The sequence below is a fragment of the Octopus sinensis genome, linkage group LG10, assembly GCF_006345805.1.
Source record: "Octopus sinensis linkage group LG10, ASM634580v1, whole genome shotgun sequence".
Classification (NCBI taxonomy): domain Eukaryota; kingdom Metazoa; phylum Mollusca; class Cephalopoda; order Octopoda; family Octopodidae; genus Octopus; species Octopus sinensis.
In genome coordinates this window covers 20,507,183-20,527,182 of record NC_043006.1, presented here as the reverse complement: position 1 = coordinate 20,527,182, position 20,000 = coordinate 20,507,183, and the positions used below count along the sequence as shown (strand labels likewise).

At 38.5% G+C, this 20,000-nt stretch overlaps 1 protein-coding gene across 8 annotated transcripts in view; it reads left to right on the top strand.

Annotated features, from left to right (window-relative positions):
• Positions 1-20,000, top strand: part of LOC115216527 (microtubule-associated serine/threonine-protein kinase 3) — a 266,227-nt gene that overhangs the window by 47,157 nt on the left and 199,070 nt on the right. For 3 of the 8 annotated variants that reach the window (XM_029785977.2, XM_036506331.1, XM_036506333.1), the window contains exon 2: positions 11,861-13,641. In XM_029785977.2, the coding sequence (XP_029641837.1) occupies positions 11,873-13,641 (1,769 nt within the window). In that variant the 5' untranslated portion in view covers positions 11,861-11,872. Of the gene's footprint in view, positions 1-3,928; positions 4,167-9,158; positions 9,323-11,860; positions 13,642-20,000 lie in introns of those variants that run through there. The other 5 variants (XM_029785979.2, XM_036506330.1, XM_029785980.2 and 2 more) reach the window with 4 other exon arrangements.

The window sequence follows — 20,000 nt, the reverse complement described above, 5'->3', positions numbered from 1 at the left end:
TGTACTGGTACCGTGTAAAATGCATTGGTGCTGGTGCCACATAAAAAGCACCCAGTACACTATGTAGAGTGGTTGGTATTTGGAAGGGCATCCAACTGTAAAAACCAAGCCAAAACTGACTATGGACCCTAGTGCAGTCCCTGCCCTTGCCACTTTCTGTCAAGCTGTCCAACCTATGCCAGCAAGGAAAATGGACATTAAATGTTAATGATGATGAATACTGAATGGATGAAAGGCAAAATTAATATTGCTGCAATTTAAACTCCAAACATAAAGAGTCTGAAGAACTGCCTCTAAGCATTTTGCCCAACACACTGTGTCTGCCAGCTTACTGCTCTAGCAATAAGTGTTTCAAATTTTGGCATAAGGCCATCAGTTTTAACCCTTTAGTGTTCGCATTATTCTACCAAAATTAATGCTTTTTCATCCACCTTGTTTTGAACTAATCATGCATTATCTTGTAGCTATGAGATTTTGATGAGGTAGCTGTTAATTTTTAAAACGATATTGTAGGGTTGGTGTGAGAGACCAGATCTGGCCAGTTTGAACATAAAACAGGCAGAATACTTTTGGCCGGATATGGCCGGTTTAAATGCTAAAGGGTTAAGGGAGAAGGCTAATCAATTACATCAACCACAGTACTTACCTTGCATTTATTCATTGACCCCTAAAAAGGTAAAAGGCATAATTGGTCTCAGTGTGATTTGAACTCATTATGTAAAGAACCAGAAGAACTGTCACTAAGCTTTTTGTCCAATGTGTTAATGATTCCGCCAGCTGACTGCCGTATTGTTTCTCCTATAGGCACAAGGCCTGGAATTTTAAGGGAGGAGTCTAGTCAATTACAGTGATCCCTGTGGTCAAATGGTACTTATTTTATCAACCCAGAAAGGATGAAAGGCAAAGTCGACCTTGGTGGAATTTGAACTCAGAATGTAACGCAGAATGAAACACCACTATGCACTTCGCCCAGCATGCTAACAATTATGACAGCTTGCCCCCTTAATAATAGTAAGAATGTTAGTTTCTGATTTAGGCAGAAGACCAGTAATTTTGAGGGAAGTGGGGCTAATCAACTACATTGACTGTAGTACTTAATTAGTACTTCATTTTATCAAATCCAAAAGAATGAAAATCAAAGTTGACCTCGGCAGGAGACATTACAATCCCTTCTGACCAAGATATTACTCTAAAAGAAGAGCAAAAACAGTCATAATAGAGAGATCTTGAAAATATTTAAGACAAGAGGTATGAAAGTGAAAATTGTACCAATAATAATTGGGGCATTAGTTAAGGTAAAGAAAAAATAGATAAGCCATCTCTAGAGGGACTGATGAGCATGACACCTTTTTTTAATATTGGTGCCATGAACGGTCAGCAGAGTTTTGGATCAAGACACCCACATAAATTGGATTTTCTCCATTTTTGACAGGGAATTTTCCAACCTTTTTCTTTTTTTGCCACAGCCTTTAAAATGATAGGGGAGGGGCATCTTTTTATGAAAAAAAAGATTTTGAAAAAAATTTTTTTTTTTTCACCACAACCCACTCTGGACTGATTTTAGCGAATTGTTTTGGTACTATGTACTAAAAAACCATGAGAGAAGCCTTTTGGTAAAAAAAAAAATTGTAGATATTTTCAGATATGTGTGTGATTTAAGGGAGATTTGGGTGAGAGTGACAAAGAAATGAGAAAGGTGGTCATAAGATGTGCTAGAAACAGGTCAAATCTCAAATCACACATCTTTTCATTTGAAAATACTTACAATTCTTTTTTACTGAAAAGGTTTCTCTTCTCTCATTGTTTTTAAGTGCATAGAGCTGAAAAATTGACCAAAATCAATCTGGATGGGGTGGTGATGGGTTAAGGTGAAAAAAAAAAGAAATTTTCATAAATTTTTTTTCCTAAAAAATGCTCCTTGGCATTTCAAAGGCCATGGTGAAAAAAAAATTGGAAACATTCCCATCAAAGCAGAGAAAATCCAGCTTCTGTGGGCGTCCTGATCCGAAACTCTTCAGGAAAAGTCCACTTTGTACACACTGAAATGTGGTTGGCAAATGAGCAGAGAAAGCATACAGCCATGAGGTTCCCTTTATTCCTGTCTCATTAAGGGCTTAGACATATCTCTATTGCTATAGCCTTGAAAATATGCTCCAAGTACTCTCTATAAAATAATTGATGATAGAAAAGAGATCTAACCATAGAAATCAAACCAAATTACATGTACGAGTACCAGTCTATGGGAACTGTGGCTCCCAATAAGGAATGACTCAGACTATGATGACCCAGCTAACCCATGCTGACATGGAAAACGGATGTAAAATGATGATAATTGTGAAGCAATAAGCTTGAGCATTTAACTATGCATTCTTTGTTGCTCTTGCTTCAGCCAAGAGTTTTACTTTCTTGACATCTTTTGTTATGATATGGAAAAAACAAAAATAAATTTATCTTTTATTTTTCTATCTTTTACTTGTTTCATTCATCAGACTGCAGCCATGCTGGGGCAATGCCTTCAAGAAACTTTAGTTGAATGTATTTACCTTTGCTCTAATTTATTTGTTTTAAGGCCTGGTACTTATTTTATAGGTCTTTTTTGCCAAGCCGCTAAGTTACGGTGGATGTAAACACATCAGCACCAGTTGTCAAGCAGTGGGAGCAGGGGGTACAGACACACACACACACACATATATGACTGGCTTCCTTCAGTTTCCATCTACCATATCCACTCACAAGGCTTTGGTCAGCCCATGGCTATAGTAGAAGACACTTGCTCAAGGTGTCACGCAATGGTACTGAACCCCAAACCATATGGTTAGGAAGCAAGCTTCTTACCACACAACCACACTTGTGCTTATATAATTATGGATTATCAAAAATTTTTTAAAAAAGAGAGAGAAATAACCTTGTATTCCTTAATTCTGGAAAAAAAAAACGATGTCTTACTCCAATGAAATTCGTTCTCTCTAGAGAAATCACATTTCTCTTCAAGAGAGCAAAATGTGTTAGGATATCTTTTTTGCAGGTAGGTTCTTTTAGGATACTTCCAAGCTTGTATCTTCTCCCCAAAGCCTTGTCTTCTTTTCTGGTGCTTCCATGGACTAACATATACTTTGTATGGGTGGATGATTAACCCTTTCGTTACCAAACCGGCTCTGGTTCTGAGTACAAATGTCTTGTTTGCATTAGTTTTGAATTAAAATCTTCCACCAAACCTTAGTCACAATTTATGTTCCTAACACTAGCTTAATGATAACTAAGTTATTTTTCTAAATTCTTTGTTATATTTAAAGTAATTGAAAGAAACACAGAGCATCTCAAAATAAATACAGTAACGAAAGGGTTAAGAAACTAGAAATGATGCACACACACACACACACTGCAGTGGAATTGTTCTAGAGAACAGTAAGAATCAAGTGCAATGATTGAGTTTTTTTCTACTCCTCTGTTTGTTATGTGTTATAAATTAAATAATAGAAGCAGAGCATCAAGCATACCTCAGTACACACACACACACTGCCCTTGTATGACTAGTTAAGTTGAAATTTCTCTTTCTCTTGCCCCCTTTCTCTTTCACTCTACCTTTTCTCTCACCTCCCCCCTTTCTCTCTCTTATCTCAGCCGAAGCTATTTTCATCAAGAGAATACGTCAATTCCCTGGGAAAATCTCAAGTTTTTCTCCAAGGTGAAACTTTCCTCACGTGTAGCTTTGTTTCATTGAACCCATTTTCTTATTGTTCTCTCTCTTGCTGTGGTCACATGTCTTATCTGATTTTGGCTCAGCCAATTAGAGCCGAGGTCATGTGTTTTGTTTAGCCTTGATACTTTTCTCACAAGCCCAAAATCAAATACGGTCAGTTGTCACTCTTGATCTTGTTGTCGATGAAGCAACATCTAAGGAGTGATACAGTCATATTTATTGCAGAGATCAATCATCAGTCATACTGTTGACTTGTATTCTGTTTTATTGATCAACAATCAATACAGCCACAGAGATCAATGGTTCACTACCCGATATTCATATCATCAATCTCTGATTTTTGGAAAATACTATTTATGATCAGTCAGTCAATCCATTAATTGGATATTTATAATTCTGTTTCCAATTTTTCAACGAAACAGCTATGGGTTGTTCCCTTCATCCATCCCAAACACTGAGAAAAAGAGTAAGTTTAACTAGTTCTTTTTGCATTATTTTTGTTATTTTTCTTTTCTTGCATTTTTGGATTTTTTTTTGTTGTTATTCAACCTTAGTCATAGCACCAACTTCAACTTCTAACTTGTTGTCTCTTGAGTTCTCTGGGTGAGACTTGAAGTCAACTTGTACAAAGCAAAAGTCAAACATATAATAATAATAATAATAATAATAATAATAATAATAATAATAATAATAATAATAGGTTTAAAACGAACATAATTTTCTTTTTTTTTTTCGGACATTCACTAGTACAACACAAAAAAAAAAACAACAAATATATGGCACACTAGGTATAACAACAGCATGAACTTCCAACCTGTTGTCTCTTGAGGTCTCTGGGTGAGACTTGGAGCCAACTTGTACAAATATAAAGCAAAAGTCAAACATAGAATAATAATAATAATAATAATAATAATAATAATGGTTTCAAATTTTGCCATAAGGGCAACAATTTGTGGGGAGGGGATAAGTCAATTACATCGACACCAATGCTCACTGGTACTTATTTTATTGACCCTGAAAGGATGAAAAGCAAAGTCAACCACAGTGGAATTTGATCTCAGAATTTGAAGCAGATGAAACACTGCTAAGCATTTCGCCCGGCGTGCTAACGATTCTGCCAGCCTGCCGTCTTAATAATAATAATAATAATATAATAATAATAATAATCCTTTCAACTAAAGGCACAAGGTTGAAATTTTGGAAAACATAAAGGGACAAAACAGGACGAAAGGTTACAACCTAATAATAATAATAATAATAATAATAATAATAAGGACGATGGTGATGATGTAATATGTGATAGACCTAACCAACTCAATACTGCATTAGATAAAGTAGAGAATTCAATTTGTGTCTATGAAATTTCTGTTTTATTTAAGACAACCTGGGGGTAAAACGCTGGTATTGGTGTGGCATCTATACTCTATTTTTTGCTTAAGAAGCTTATACTAAAAAAGAAAAAGAAAAATTGTGTCAGTACTAAGTTTATATAGAATCCATGTTTTTTTTTTTTTATTTTAGTTTTTTTCACTCACTGTAAACAATTACAATAACAACTTTGACATCAGTAACTTAATATAGATTTTAATTAAAGCAGGCTTTAATTAATGACTTTTGTGTTATTGTTTGATGGGTTTTGTGCTTATTTGTAAATTTTTGTTGTTGTTGTTGTTGTTTCTGTGTAAGTGATAGTCTACAGAGTGTAATTACCTCACCCAATTCAGCAGCTAATGAAGTGTGCAATTACAGCTAATTAGGGGAGATAACTTCATTACATAACTACATTGAGCACCGAGTGAGCGCAGAGTAAGAGGGGTGGGAAGAGTATAAACTAGAGAAGTGGTGTCTGCCACCGTTACCACTACCATCGCTGCCACCACTAAGAACAACAGCAATTACAAGTAACAACCATTACAACTACAACACCGTAACAAATACCAACCAGTACTACTATAATGGTACAAACACTATCACAGTAACTTCTGTACAAACACATGAAATATGAACAATATATAAAAGTGTGTGTGTGTGTGTTTGTGTATACATACATACATATAGTGTGTTTATGCGAAGGCACGTGTTCGGCTTATGGTTGTAAAGTTAAAGGGTTCGATTTCCAGTGGTGCTTTGCCCCAAGGGGAAAACTAAGCTAAGAGCATTAAATTCCTTGGAAGAAAGCAGCAAATGTATACAAAAACAAGGACAGAAAAAACAGACAATGTTACACAAATATAAATACAATAAAAATAAGAACAGGACATAACAACAGGTGTCTTTCGACTAAGGACAAATTGAATTTCAAGAAATGTATATATATAAATAAATAAGGATAAGATCATCTTATCAAGTGGCCAGCATGGGAATAAAAACCTTCAAAAGTAATAATTATTATTAAAATTATATTTTAGGGTATCTCTTAGATACCCTAAATTATAATTTTATATATATATATATATATATATATATATACACACACACACACACAAGATTAAATGTGAATTACTGTAAGTTTCATCCTCTAATAATTTAATTGTTGAACAAGTTTGTATAGTGTTTCATGTACTATCATGCAATCAGAGCATGAAACTAAAAGTAACTCACAGTTAATACTGTATATATTAAATGATATTAGTCTCAAGGGCGGAGAGCTGGTAGAAACGTTAGCACGCCTGGCGAAATGCTTAGCGGTATTTCGCTTGTTGTTACGTTGTGAGTTCAAATTCCACCGAGGTCGACTTTGCCTTTCATCCTTTCGCGGTCGATAAATTAAGTACCAGTTACACACTGGGGTCGATGTAATCGACTTAATCTGTTTGTCTGTCCTTGTTTGTCCCGTCTGTGTTTAGCCCCTCGTGGATAGTAAAGAAATAGGTATTTCGTCTGCCGTTACGTTCTGAGTTCAAATTCCGCCGAGGTCGAATTTGCCTTTCATCCTTTCGCGGTCGATAAATTAAGTACCAGTTACGCACTGGGGTCGATATAATCGACTCAATCCGTTTGTCTGTCCTTGTTTGTCCTCTCTGTGTTTAGCCCCTCGTGGGTAGTAAAGAAATAGGTATTTCGTCTGCCGTTACGTTCTGAGTTCAAATTCCGCCGAGGTCGACTTTGCCTTTCATCCTTTCGGGGTCGATAAATTAAGTACCAGTTACGCACTGGGGTCGATATAATCGACTCAATCCGTTTGTCTGTCCTTGTTTGTCCCCTCTGTGTTTAGCCCCTCGTGGGTAGTAAAGAAATAGGTATTTGTCTCTTACCGGATGAAGTATTTTATTTTATTGATTCCACCAGTATTAGGACAGTGCATGACATGTGTGTGTTAGATAGATATTCTCAAAAAATAATCATTGCCAAAAAGCGAGGGGAATATTCACTGTTCTTTAAATAGCACACTGATGTGGTAATCCTGTTCAGTTTTCCCAGCGTGTCTTGTACAACTGCCTGAGGTGGTGCATGCAGCTGGCAGTATGTGCAGCATGACAAGTGCTTAGCTGTGCTGGAATGTTTGAGCCATGGCAGTCGATGAGGATGGAAGTGAAGAGGGGTCACAGGTGGCGGAGAGGCAAGACAAGGCCATGAGGTGGTGGGTGTGAAGAAGAGATAGAGAGTAGAGAGAGACAACATCTACATTAAGAAGCTCAATTGACCTTAGATGTCAGCTGGCAGCTGGTTTGCATTAATGCTATGAGAGCATTTGACCCACCTTGTGTGTGTATATATGTGTGTGTATATATATATATATATATATATATATACACACACATAGATAGGGTGCAGGAATATATTGTTGTCTAATTATGCAAAAAATGAAAGTAACACTGACATCTCATTTTAACAGATATATTTACCAAAATTACATAAAATATTTTGAAATACTAAAGAGAAAATTTATTCAATAAAATCACCATTGGCTTCAACCACAGCTTCCAGACGACTTCGGAATCTCCTGCAACTCTTCTGGACCTTCTTGTTTAAGTTGGTGAATGCTGCCATAATCCTTGGCTCCAGTTCCTCTTTGGTATTACAAGGAGTTTTGTTGGCCTCTCACTCAACTACGCCCCACACATAATAATCAAAGGGGTTGCAGTCTGTGGAGTTAGGTGGCCAGATGTTAGTGATGATGTGGTTGCAGAAATTGTCTGACAGTCATGACTGGGTTTTCCTGCTTGTGTGGCATGGTGTTGAGTCCTGTTTCCAGACATAGGGTCTTCCAGCAGTCACCCTCTTGACCCAGAGCAGCACTACCTCCTCCAAGCACTTGATGTAGGCCTCCATGTTGTCATCACTAGTGATCACTCCAAACACCATGCTGTTGACTGGATCTTTGATGTTTATCACTCGTGAATGCCAAACAGTACAGCATGTCGTTTCCAAATTTCTGGTAGAGTGAATTTTGTCATGGTGCTGTTTTTCTCACAGACTGTGCCCAACTGACCCTACTATACTGTGTAGTCGACAAAACCAAAACCAAACAGTGCGCATGTGCTAAGTTCAAAATATAAAATGGTAACAATTTACCCATCGTACCCTGTATATATATGGAGAGGCCTTAACTTCTGATGAAGACAGGTGTTTGTGTGTGTATATATATATGTGTGTGTGTGTGTGTGTGTGTGTATACAGAGAGAGAGAGAGAGGTGGATGTATACATGTCTATACATGGTTTATGTAACACTGGTATTATTTGCTGTATATTTATTCAGATATATATCTTGTCCCAAGTAACAAGTTTCATGTCTACACATAGACATACATACACATACTTGCTCATTCACACACACACACATAAATGTGTGTGTGTGTACACACCTATACATACACCCACTTGCTCTTATGCACATTGACACAATTATGCGGCTATATTATTTTTCCCTCTCTGTCATTTCCTAATTGCTTTTAACATGTGTGCGTGACGATAATGATGACGAGGGCGAGGGCGATGGCGATGATGAACTTGTGCTTGTCTAAGAAGATGCATGCGTTGCAAGTTAAGTCCTCCTCTTACTCCTTCCTTACTCCTCCTCTGTGTCTGTCTGTCTGTCTGTCTGTCTGCACCTTCCTCCTCCCTCCCTCCCTCCCCCTCTTTCAGTCTCTGTTACTAACACCATCATCAACAACAACAGCAATGGCCATAATCAAATAACCGCAAAAAGAAAAAAGAAAAAAAAAAAGGGAAAAAAATATCATTATTGGATTTTTGCCAATCCGATGTATTGGATTTGTGTGTGGATCACTATCAAGCAGTTGATTATCATATATAGTCATCATCATCATCATCATCATCATTATAGTTATTATTATTATTATTATTATTATTATTATTATTATTATCGTGGTCTATTTCCATAAGTCTACTTTGAGCAGTGCAAGCTGACTGTGGTCTGACTTGGTGGTGTTGGTAGTAGTAGTAGTAGTAGTAGTAGTAGTAGTGGTGGTGGTGGTGGTGGTGGTGGTGGTGGTAGTGGAAGTGACAGACAGCTTTACTAAAAGCGACAACAATAACAGCAACAACAACAGCAGCTGCATAAATGACGATCAAAGAACCCCATCGACTGCAGTCTTAAAGGGATGGATATAAATACTTTTTAAGGGGACAGTAGCCCTCTTGGCAATGGAATTACCTAAGTATTTTCATATGATTTCTCTCTTTCACTCTCTCTCTGTCTGACTGTCTGTCTCAGTATTTTAAATGTTTTTGTATTAATTATATTGTGTGTGTGTGTGTGTGTGTGTGTGGCGGCGAGCTGGCAGAAACGTTAGCACGCCGGGCGAAATGCGTAGCCGTATTTCGTCTGCCGTTACGTTCCGAGTTCAAATTCCGCCGAGGTCAACTTTGCCTTTCATCCTTTCAGGGTCGATAAGTAAAGTACCAGTTTAGCACTGGAGTCGATGTAATCGACTTAATCCCTTTGTCTGTCCTTGTTTGTCCCCCTTCTATGTTCAGCCCCTTGTGGGCAGTAAAGAAATATATATATTGTGTGTGTGTGTGTGTGTGTGTGTGTTTTTGCATGTGTGTTTCCCTTCTTGATACTATGAATTTGATCTCAGCTGCATGTTGCGTCCTCTACATCTCAACCCCCTTGCTTTTCTCTGTCTGTCTGTCTCCCCCTCTCTCTTTCTTGCTCTCAAAATATATATAGGCGCAGGCGTGGCTGCGTGATAAGAAGCTTGCTTCCCAACCACATGGTGCCGGGTTCAGTCCCACTCCGTGGCACCACCTTGGGCAAGTGTCATCTACTATAGCATTGGGCCGACCAAAGCCTTGTGAGTGTATTCAGTAGATGGAAACTGGAAGAACCCCATCGTATATATACATATATATTTATATATATATATTTATATGTGTGTGTATGTATATATATATATATATATATATATATATTATATATATATATATATATATACACACACACACACACACATATATACACATACATATGTATATAATATATATATATAATACTACAAAATTAGAGATATATATTATCCCATGGTGGGTTGAATTTTCAACCCCTATCTCATTTTATATATATATATATATATATATATATATATATATACACACATATATATTTATGTATGTGTTTGTGGCCCCCACTATCACTTGACAACTGATGTTGATATGTTTACATCCCCGTGACTTAGCAGAGTGCAAACATAAACATACATGCACAGAAGTTTTTTCTCTTTATCTCTAGGTTTCTCTTATTTTTCATCTACCATATTCATTCACAAAGCCTTTGTTGGCCTGGGGTCATAGGAGATACCTGTTGAAGTTACTTTCTCTTTCTCTCTCTCTCTCTCTCTCTCTCTCTCTCTCACTTATGTGTGTGTGTGTGGATTTGGATGACAGTTCTTGAGGTAGTATTCTATGGCTAGATTCTCTTACTTTCACCAAAATTCTTCCTTGTTCCTAAATGAGCTACTTTATCCACCAAGCTGTGAAATATAAGTAACTACAAGACATTACTGCTGCCCGGCCCTATTAATGCAAAGACATGCAACATCAAATATACACTCACACTTAAATACATAGTAAAATTAATTCCAGACAGAATCCTTCTATGGAGAAATGTTGAAAGGAAAAAAATTAATCAGGAACAGCAGAGTTCTACATCCGCATTTATTTCTCTCCTTTCTCCTTTTTCCCTAAAGAAGGACTATGTCTGAAATGTTAGATTTTTCACTCACCACAACTAACTAGTTCACTATAGTCTTTCTTATCGATTAGTTATATACCAATTTCTCAGATATATTGGTTTGAAATTTTGGCCAAAGGCCACTAATTTCTGGAGGGGGGGGGGTTAGTCGTTTACATTGACCTCAATGTTCAACTGGTACTCTTTTTTTTTTTTATCAACCCTGTAAGGATGAAAAGCACAAGCCCAGGTGAAGCCAACTATGGGTGCAGATCTTGGTAGTTACATACCAATTCTTCAGATATATATTGGTTTGAAATTTTGGCCAAAGGCCACTAATTTCTGGAGGGGGGGGGGGGGTTAGTCGTTTACATTGACCTCAATGTTCAACTGGTACTCTTTTTTTTTTTTATCAACCCTGTAAGGATGAAAAGCACAAGCCCAGGTGAAGCCAACTATGGGTGCAGATCTTGGTAGTTACATACCAATTCTTCAGATATATATTGGTTTGAAATTTTGGCCCAAAGCCAGTAATTTCAGGTGGGGTGGGGGGGTCGACTGGTACTATTTTATTGAACCTATTAGGTCTTTGACAGAGTCTGAACTCGAAACATTAAAAGTGGTTGAAATGCTGCTAAGCATTTTGCCTGGCATGACAATGCCTTCAATCTTTGAAATATATTGAATACTGATAGATTTTAACCCTTCAGTGTTCAGATTACTCTGTTAAATGTCATACTTTTCCACTCAAATTGTTTTGAATTAATCCTGGATCATCTTACAGCTTTGAGGTTTCAATGATGTGATTACTTATTTTTAGAATGGCATTGTAGGTTAGGTGTGAGAGGCTAGATATGGCCAGTTTGAATATAAAATATGTAGAATATATTGGGCCGGATTTGGCCAGTTTAAACACTAAAGGGTTAAACAATAAATGCAAGGTATTTTTTAACATAGAATGCTTTCAGTGTCTGGGATATTTTCTCTTATTTATATCACTTTTTTTCTCTTTTTGTTTTTTCAGGAGCGAAGAAGAATGGCATCTTCTCGAAAGTCTACCTCATCAAAATATAACCAGGAAGGATCTCGTCGGAAACTTACACGTCAGAGAGATCACGTAGAACATCAAGTTATTGAACAAGATGTCTTTACTCCGAAGCGTAAAGGAAGCCAAAAAAGTGGTAGCGTCACCACTAAAGCCAGCAAAACATCAAGTGATAGTGGCCAAAATTCAAAAGTCGAAGCTACCAAGAATAAAGTAACAAAGAAGAAGCCTGAAGATGGCGGGAAAGCAGAGAAAAAGGCCCACATTAAGGAACCGGTGCCGCCAGACATTAATTCATCTGCTTCGTCGACCTTTGGTTCGCAAGAATCAGAAAAATCTAGTTTGGCTGCAAGTAATTGCAGTGGCAGTAGTAGTGGTGTTAGTGGAAAATTAGAAACGAGTGGTCGCAGTAGTTCATCAAAAAGTGGCACCGGCCAGTCTGCGAGTCAAGGAAGCAGTGGCACAACTCAGAAACATGGTTCATCACCAACCTCAAAGAAAAGTGGTGCTTCATCAAAATCCTCACCGAGTGCAACTGCCAAACGGGCTGGTCGTGGCGGTTCTTCAGATGGCAAGAAGGATTGTTCTAGGGAGCGGAAAATGGGTGTCGTTTCTTATCATTTCCACTTGCCAAAGACTGAAGTCCCGACCCCAGCACCAAAACCGACAGTCACTGAGGTGACGAGTGTGAAGACAAATGTTACCGTTGCACCAAGTATTAAGACAACTGCCAATGTTACATCTGTTGCTGCTACACCTAGCATGAAGACCACTACGGTGGTAACGTCCAGCATGAAGACAACTGTTGCTGCTACATCGAGCAAAACGACAACTGCTGTTACTACGTCAGCAAGTGTGAAGACAACTGCCAATGTCGCTGTATCAATTGGAAGCACACCATCTACTGTTACAGAAGTAACGACTATTAATACTAGTTGTACAGACATCGTGACTCAAGAAGAAGACCAGGAGGATAAGAGTGACAACATTTCCTCTTCATCTACAACCCCTTCACTATTGAGTGTTACTTCTGAAACCACAAGTCTCTTGGGTAAATCCCCTGAAACCAGCAGCAGTTTAAGGGATAAAGACCAGTCACAGCTTTCTCCCGGTCTTTCATCATACAGCAATATTGATTCAGATGGGACTGGCTCACCTGATTTGAGTTTTTGTAGTCCTGAGTTACCCACAAAAAACAGCCGCCTCAAGCGACGCCTTATCCAAGAACCAGCTTTCGATGAGTATGAAGAAGACTTAATAACCACAACTTCAAACTTGACATCTTCTCAATTGCCTTCTTCTTCATTGAAAATCCCAGGAATAGGTTTATTTGGTTCTAATGCCAGCCTCTTGTCACTTGATAACCAGGAGCGAATCAGAAGTGCTTCATTGCATTTTCAACCTATGTGTTCTTCGGAGACATCACTTAACAGTCAGACCTCTCTACAGAAACGACCATGTGAGAAGGTCCGAGAATTGCAGCTTTCGGACTCAACATTATCAGTTCGAGGTCATGAAATGAGAGCTGGTTTTGAGAACTGTAGTACCTCAATTCTTCGTGGAAGCAGCACTGGTAGTTACAATGCCAGCTTCAATCTCCGACCGTTTGTTCGGCATTCAAGCTCTCCAGCTAAAGTTGAAAGTTCTTCGAATTATCGCAGATCAAAAGATCATCTAGCATTGCTAGAAGTTCTACGCAAACATGGACTTTGTCACTGCATACGGTTTTTCAATCGAGATATGAACATCAGGAAATTTAGGTAAGTTCTGATTTCTGCCTCCTTCATACCAAGAAATTTAGTTAAATTCTGATTATTACCTCCTCATTGCTGCATTTTTCAATAATTACATTTTTCTTTTCTCCCCTTTTCATCTAGTAATTCTAAGCAAAACACTGACATTCTGTTAACCCTTTCATTACCAACCCGGCTGAAACTAGCTCTGACTCTGAGTACAAAAGTCTTGTTTTCATAAGTTCTGTATTAAAATCTTCCACCAAACCTTAGTCACAATTGATGTTCCTAACACTAGCTGAATGATAACTAAGTTATTTTACTAAATTCTTTGTTATATTTAAAGTAATTGAAAGAAACACAGAGCATCTCAAAATAAATACAGTAACGAAAGGGTTAAATGGAAGCTACCTCTAGCTTGTAGACCAGTTAAAGAGTTATGAGTTAATGAAATTAACTGTACTCTCTCTCCTAAAATTTATGGCTTTTTCGCTATAAATTATTGTCATTATTAGAGCATCCAAAAAATGCTTTGCAGTATTATTTCTTGTGGATCTTTACGTTGACTTTCATCTTTTGGGGAGTTTTTTGAAAGTGGGGTGGATTAATAAACTAAGGAACTCAAGTATGGGGATTCATTTAATTGACTAACCCCTTCCTCAAAATTGCTTACTGTATGACTAAACCAGAAATGACGAGTTCAAATTTTGGTAAAAGGCAGCAATTTTGTGGGGAAGGGGTAAGTTGATACCATTGATCCCCAGTATTTTACTGGTATTTTTTTTATCAACCTCAAAAGAATGAAAGGCTAAGTTGCCATTGGCAACATTTGAACTCAGAACTTTAAAAGCTGGAAGAAAAGTTGCTGAGCATTTTGTCTGACCTGTTAATGATTCTGCTAGGTCACTGCCTAAATATTGATTTCAAATTCTGGCACAAGGCCAGCAGTTTCAAGGAGTGGGTAAATCACTTACATCTACCTCAGTGCTCAACTGGTACATATTTTATTGACCCAGTTTAATCAACTGGCCTGATCCCTTCAAAAATTGCCGGCTTTGTGTTAAAATTTGGAACAATTACTATGATTATTAGAGGGCAAGCTGGCAGAATTGTTAGCACGCCAGACAAAAAGCTTAGTGGTATGTCATCTGTTTATATGTTTTCAGTTAAAACTCCACTGGGGGTCTGCTTTGCTTTTCACTTTCATTCTTTTGGGTTTGCTGGAACAAATACCAGTTGAACCCTGGGGTTGATGTAATTGATTGTTCCCATCCCCTAAAATTTCAGGCCTTGTGGCTATAATAGTAAGGATTATTGTGTTTGGGAAGACATGTCATTGTGGTCTTGGCCAGTGAAGGGACATGTAAAAGGCAACCATGCTGGTGACACAGAAAAGACACCCAGAACACTCTGTAGAGTGGTTGGTGTTAGAAAAGGCGTCCAACTGTAGAAACCAAGCCGAAACAGATGACTGGGGCCTGATGCATCTCTCTAGCTTACCAGCTCTAGTCAAACCTATTTCTTTACTACCCACAAGGGGCTAAACATAGAAGGAACAAACAAGGACAGACAAATGGATTAAGTCGATTATATCGACCCCAGTGCGTAACTGGTACTTATTTAATCGACCCCGAAAGGATGAAAGGCAAAGTCGACCTTGGCGGAATTGGAACTCAGAACGTAGCAGCAGACGAAATACGGCTACGAATTTCGCCCGGTGTGCTAACGTTTCTGCCAGCTCTGGTCAAACCGTCTAACCCATGCCAGCATGGAAAGCAGACGTTAAATGATGACGATTTTGCTATTCCATCATCCTCTCTCCCTCCCTCTCTCTCTCTCCCCCTTGCACCTCACCTCTTTACTCTATTTGTGAGGTCAGACACAGTTATACAACATAAAAAATATGCATCGCAGAATTATCTTTGGCAGGTGTTGCTGTTGTTGTTGTTGTTATTATTGCTTGTAATTTTAGATCGTACATGTGTGTGTGTGTGTGTGTGTGTGTGCAGCTTCTTGTCTGTCTTATGTTTATATTTGCTTCAGTTCACACCCAGCTGTACTGGATTTCAAAATCGGTCAGTCATCTCTTTGATGGCAGGGGTTTTGTTGTTGTTGTCAGATGAACTAATGTTTTATAATCAGCATGGTGGTGGTGGTGGTGGTGGTGGCGGCGGCGGTGGTGGTCTTGGTAGTAGTAGTAGTAGTAGTGGTGATGAGGATAATAGTGGTAGTAGTAGTGGCGAGGTTTATGACGATGATGTCGATGATAATAGTGGTAGTATTAGTGGCGAGGTTTATGACGATGATGTCGATGATAATAGTGGTGTTGGTGGTGGTGTAGGTGGGTGGGTTGATTAGTGCAATCGTGGTGGTGGTGGTGGTGGTGGTTGTGTTGGGTGTAAAGTACTTTTTATAATAATCAAGTGTAATTCTCTTCGTTTTTTTTACCCAGTTCAAACCTTGTCAGTGTTAACTTTACCTCTGACATCACCTGCCTATACTGCCATTACAACTATCATCACTACAACTACCACCACCACCACCACCGCTACTACTACTGCTTCTGTCATTACAACTATCACTACCACCACTACTACTACAGCCATTAAAACTATCATCAATATTAAAACTACCACCACCACCACAGCCATCACAATTATCGTCACTACTACTACTACAACTACTACTACTACCATTAATATTATTGCACGAGAAACTGCCTTATCCATTATACAACTACTACCACCTATACTACCACAACAACCCTTACCACTACTGTTACAGTTACCATCACCACTATTATCACTACTACAACCTTCACCACCACAACAACAGTACTATGACTACAAATGCAACCACAGCTACCATTACCGTATCTATATTTTTCAGGTTGGTTGGTTGGTTGGTATATTCCCTTCCTGTGTTTTATGTGGCCAATCGAAGTGCCCCTACACACACACACACACACACACACATAGAATTCCTGGTAACTAAGGCAAGGTGCCAAACGGTTTTATAACAAACCAGCTGATTGCCAACTCAGAAGTAGGTTAATTGTTACGGCATCTGCATGCGTACATAGGAAAGAATTCTGGGAGTTAGCTTGGAACTGTCACTGCTCTTTTAAAAGTATGGTTTTGGTCCAATCTCTTAACGGAAGTTCCTCAGATCGAAGAGCAACAAGTAGCTGTAGATAGGTCTTTAGATGAGTTACTTCCCTTTATGACAGGATTTCTGAAGCTCAGCTCTTGTGATTTCATTGACTCAATTAAGAACTTGTTGAGCCAGCCAATGAGAGAGCCTCTGTGTTGTTGGTCGACATGCTAGTAATAGCAGCTAAATTCCCTCAAATTGCAAATCACACTCTACTACCTTAGAAAAGGGACACATTGCTAAATCTGGATTCCAGGGTTTCTCTGAACTATAATTATACTGACTGCTACGGAGCGTGGGCTGTGGGGGTCACTCCGAAAAGCTCTATCTGCGACGATTTCATCTCAATCGAAGGAGAGGGGGCTTTCTCCGTCCGGGTTGTGGATCCGTGGAATAAGCTGCCGGACGAGATAGTGAAGATTGCCGACGACCGCTCGGTTCAAAGTCTCTCTCTTGACCAGAAATGGCCTGAACTCTTTGTATGAACACCCTCCCTGTACATAACTCCATGTCCCCCTACATGGCCTTGCTTTTGCTTCTTGAGCCCCAAAAATTGAACTCTTTGCATGAACACCCTCCCTGTACATAACTCCATGTCCCCCTACATGGCCTTGCTTTTTGCTTTTTGAGCCCCAAAAATTAAATTAAAATTAATTAAAAGTTTGTTAGTGTTCTTGGACCTTAATTGCTGCATTTGCACGTGATGGTCCCACTGTCCCTTTTCATTTCCCTTTCATCCCCCCCCTACCTCTCTGTCTCTGTCTGTTTCTCTCTCTCTCTCACTTTTCGTTCCATCTCTCATTATCTGTCATCAATTGCAACTCTTCCTCTTATCATACATTTTCTCTGCTCGAAAAGAATTTATAGTGTGTGGTAGTATTCGTTGCTAGTAAGTGTGATTTCTGTAATGATAGAGGTAGTGGTGGATGTGGCAGTGGTGGATGTGGTGGTGGTGGTTGTGGATTAATAGCTAAGCCACACCCTGACCCAGTAATAATCCACTTTATGACATTAGGTAATGATGTTAGACCGGAGGAAGTTTTGATCGTGAGGAGAAGGCCCAGATGCATGTGTGTGTGTGTGTGTAGGCATGTGTAAGGGATATGTTAATATGTATATAAATATGTGTGTGTGTAAGAGCTATGTAATGTTACACTTTAGATAATGAGAGCCTATTGCCTCCGGGCTGGCATCTTATGTGAATGCTGAGACAGGCAGCTGCATTTCCAAGGAAGAACATAAACTTAACTAACGATGGTAGCATACTCAGATGGAGGAGGAGGAGGAGGGTGAGTAATGGTGGTGATGGTGATGATGTTTAATCTTCAATCTTAAGACAGATATGGAAGGCAGAGTGAAATTTTAACTATGGCAGGCATGGATTAACTTGCGTATAAATCCTCACTGATCCACCCAGGAAAGTTGGTCAGAGAGAGAGAGAGAGACAGACAGACAGAGGAGTCATATCATGTAATGGGATTATTAATTTACTCAAGAATTAATTAGCATGCTCTCACACACACACACACACACATATTCATGGTGTTAATGAGGTGGCTCTGCTGCCTGAATAACTGATCAGATGAGAAATTTGATCAATCATAAATCATTTAACTCTTTCATTACTCTGTTCTTGTTGAAATAACCTGCCTTTTTCTTGAGACAGTGGATCTTGAAACAGATAAAGCTTTAACCAACCCAGATGAAACCATCTCTGGCTCTGGCTACAAATGTCTTGTTTTCATAAGTTTTGAATTAAAATCTTCCACCAAACCTTAGTCACAATTTATATGTTCCTAACACTAGCTGAATGATAACTAAGATATTTTCCTAATATCCTTGGTTGTTATTCAGCTAGTTTTAGGAACATAAATTGTGACTAAGTTTGGAGGAAGATTTTAATTCAAAACTTATGAAAACAAGACATTTGTACTCAGAGTCAGAGCCGGTTTCAGCCAGATTTATATCAAAAGGGTTAAACAGACAAGCAAATGATATTGTCCATTGGTCAGTGGCTTAATGTCTTCAGCCAAACATTTCATGCTTCTCGAGAAGTCAGTTTGGTTGGTGGTAGGGAAAGAAGTATTTTGTACAAGTGTGTATTTGTGTTATTTTCTGTAAAACCAGTTATATTGCCCCCCTCTCATCTCACGTGTACTTATGTCCTTTCAATAAATCTGTTGATTTCATAAGTAAACGCAACAACAACAACAAAAAGAACTATGACTGTTAAGTTTTTTGGGGTGTTTTTTTTTCAGTTATTCACTTGTAAGAATGGCAATAATAATAGTAACAACAATAACAGCAACAACAACAACAATGATAACAGTGATGATTTCTTTGTCATAAGGGCAAGGACAAATAATGATGATGATAATGATTTATAAATTTGTCATACAGGTGAAGACAAATAATAATAATAATAATAATAATAATAATAACAACATTAGTAGTTGTACTGGTAACAACAATAATAATAATAATAATAATAATACTGAATCTTCTTTTATGTTCACCTCCCCATTTGAGTCACGTTGTGTTGTCCAAGGCTATAAAAACCTGTTGCGATTCACTTATTGTTTGCGACAAACCTAAAAATACCCATTCTCCATTCATTAAGCGTCTCTTCTCATACTTTCCCTCCAAAATCTCTCAACTGTTGTACTTCAGTATAAACCTTCCAATTAAATATGTAAATTATATTTCTCATGTTTTACCAATAGAGCCACCATTCTAATCCACATGCCTGTCATAAAGTGTTTGTTTGTCTGGATTGGTGGATCTACTAACGTTCTTGGTTTTTTTTTTTTTTTGCTCTTTGTAGGTTTTGAGCTTCTGTGTTTATATTACATCAATTAAACGTTTTTGTATTGTTTTTTGGGTTGTTTTTTTTCTCTTCCTGCGTCTTGGGCAAGGGTCAGCAAATCAGCCTCGCCTGGCCCCCATTCCGGTGGCACATAAAAATCACCATCCAACCGTGGCCGTTTGCCAGCCCCGTCTGGCAGCTGTGCCGGTGGCACATAAAAAGCACCCACTACACTCACGGAGTGGTTGGCGTTAGGAAGGGCATCCAGCCATAGAAACATTGCCAGATCAGACTGGGCCTGGTGCAGCCTTCTGGCTTCCCAGACCCCCAATTGAACCGTCCAACCCATGCTAGCATGGAAAGCGGACGCTAAATGATGATGATGATGATTGACCCTGTCGCAGAACCATGTATATATATGTAGGGA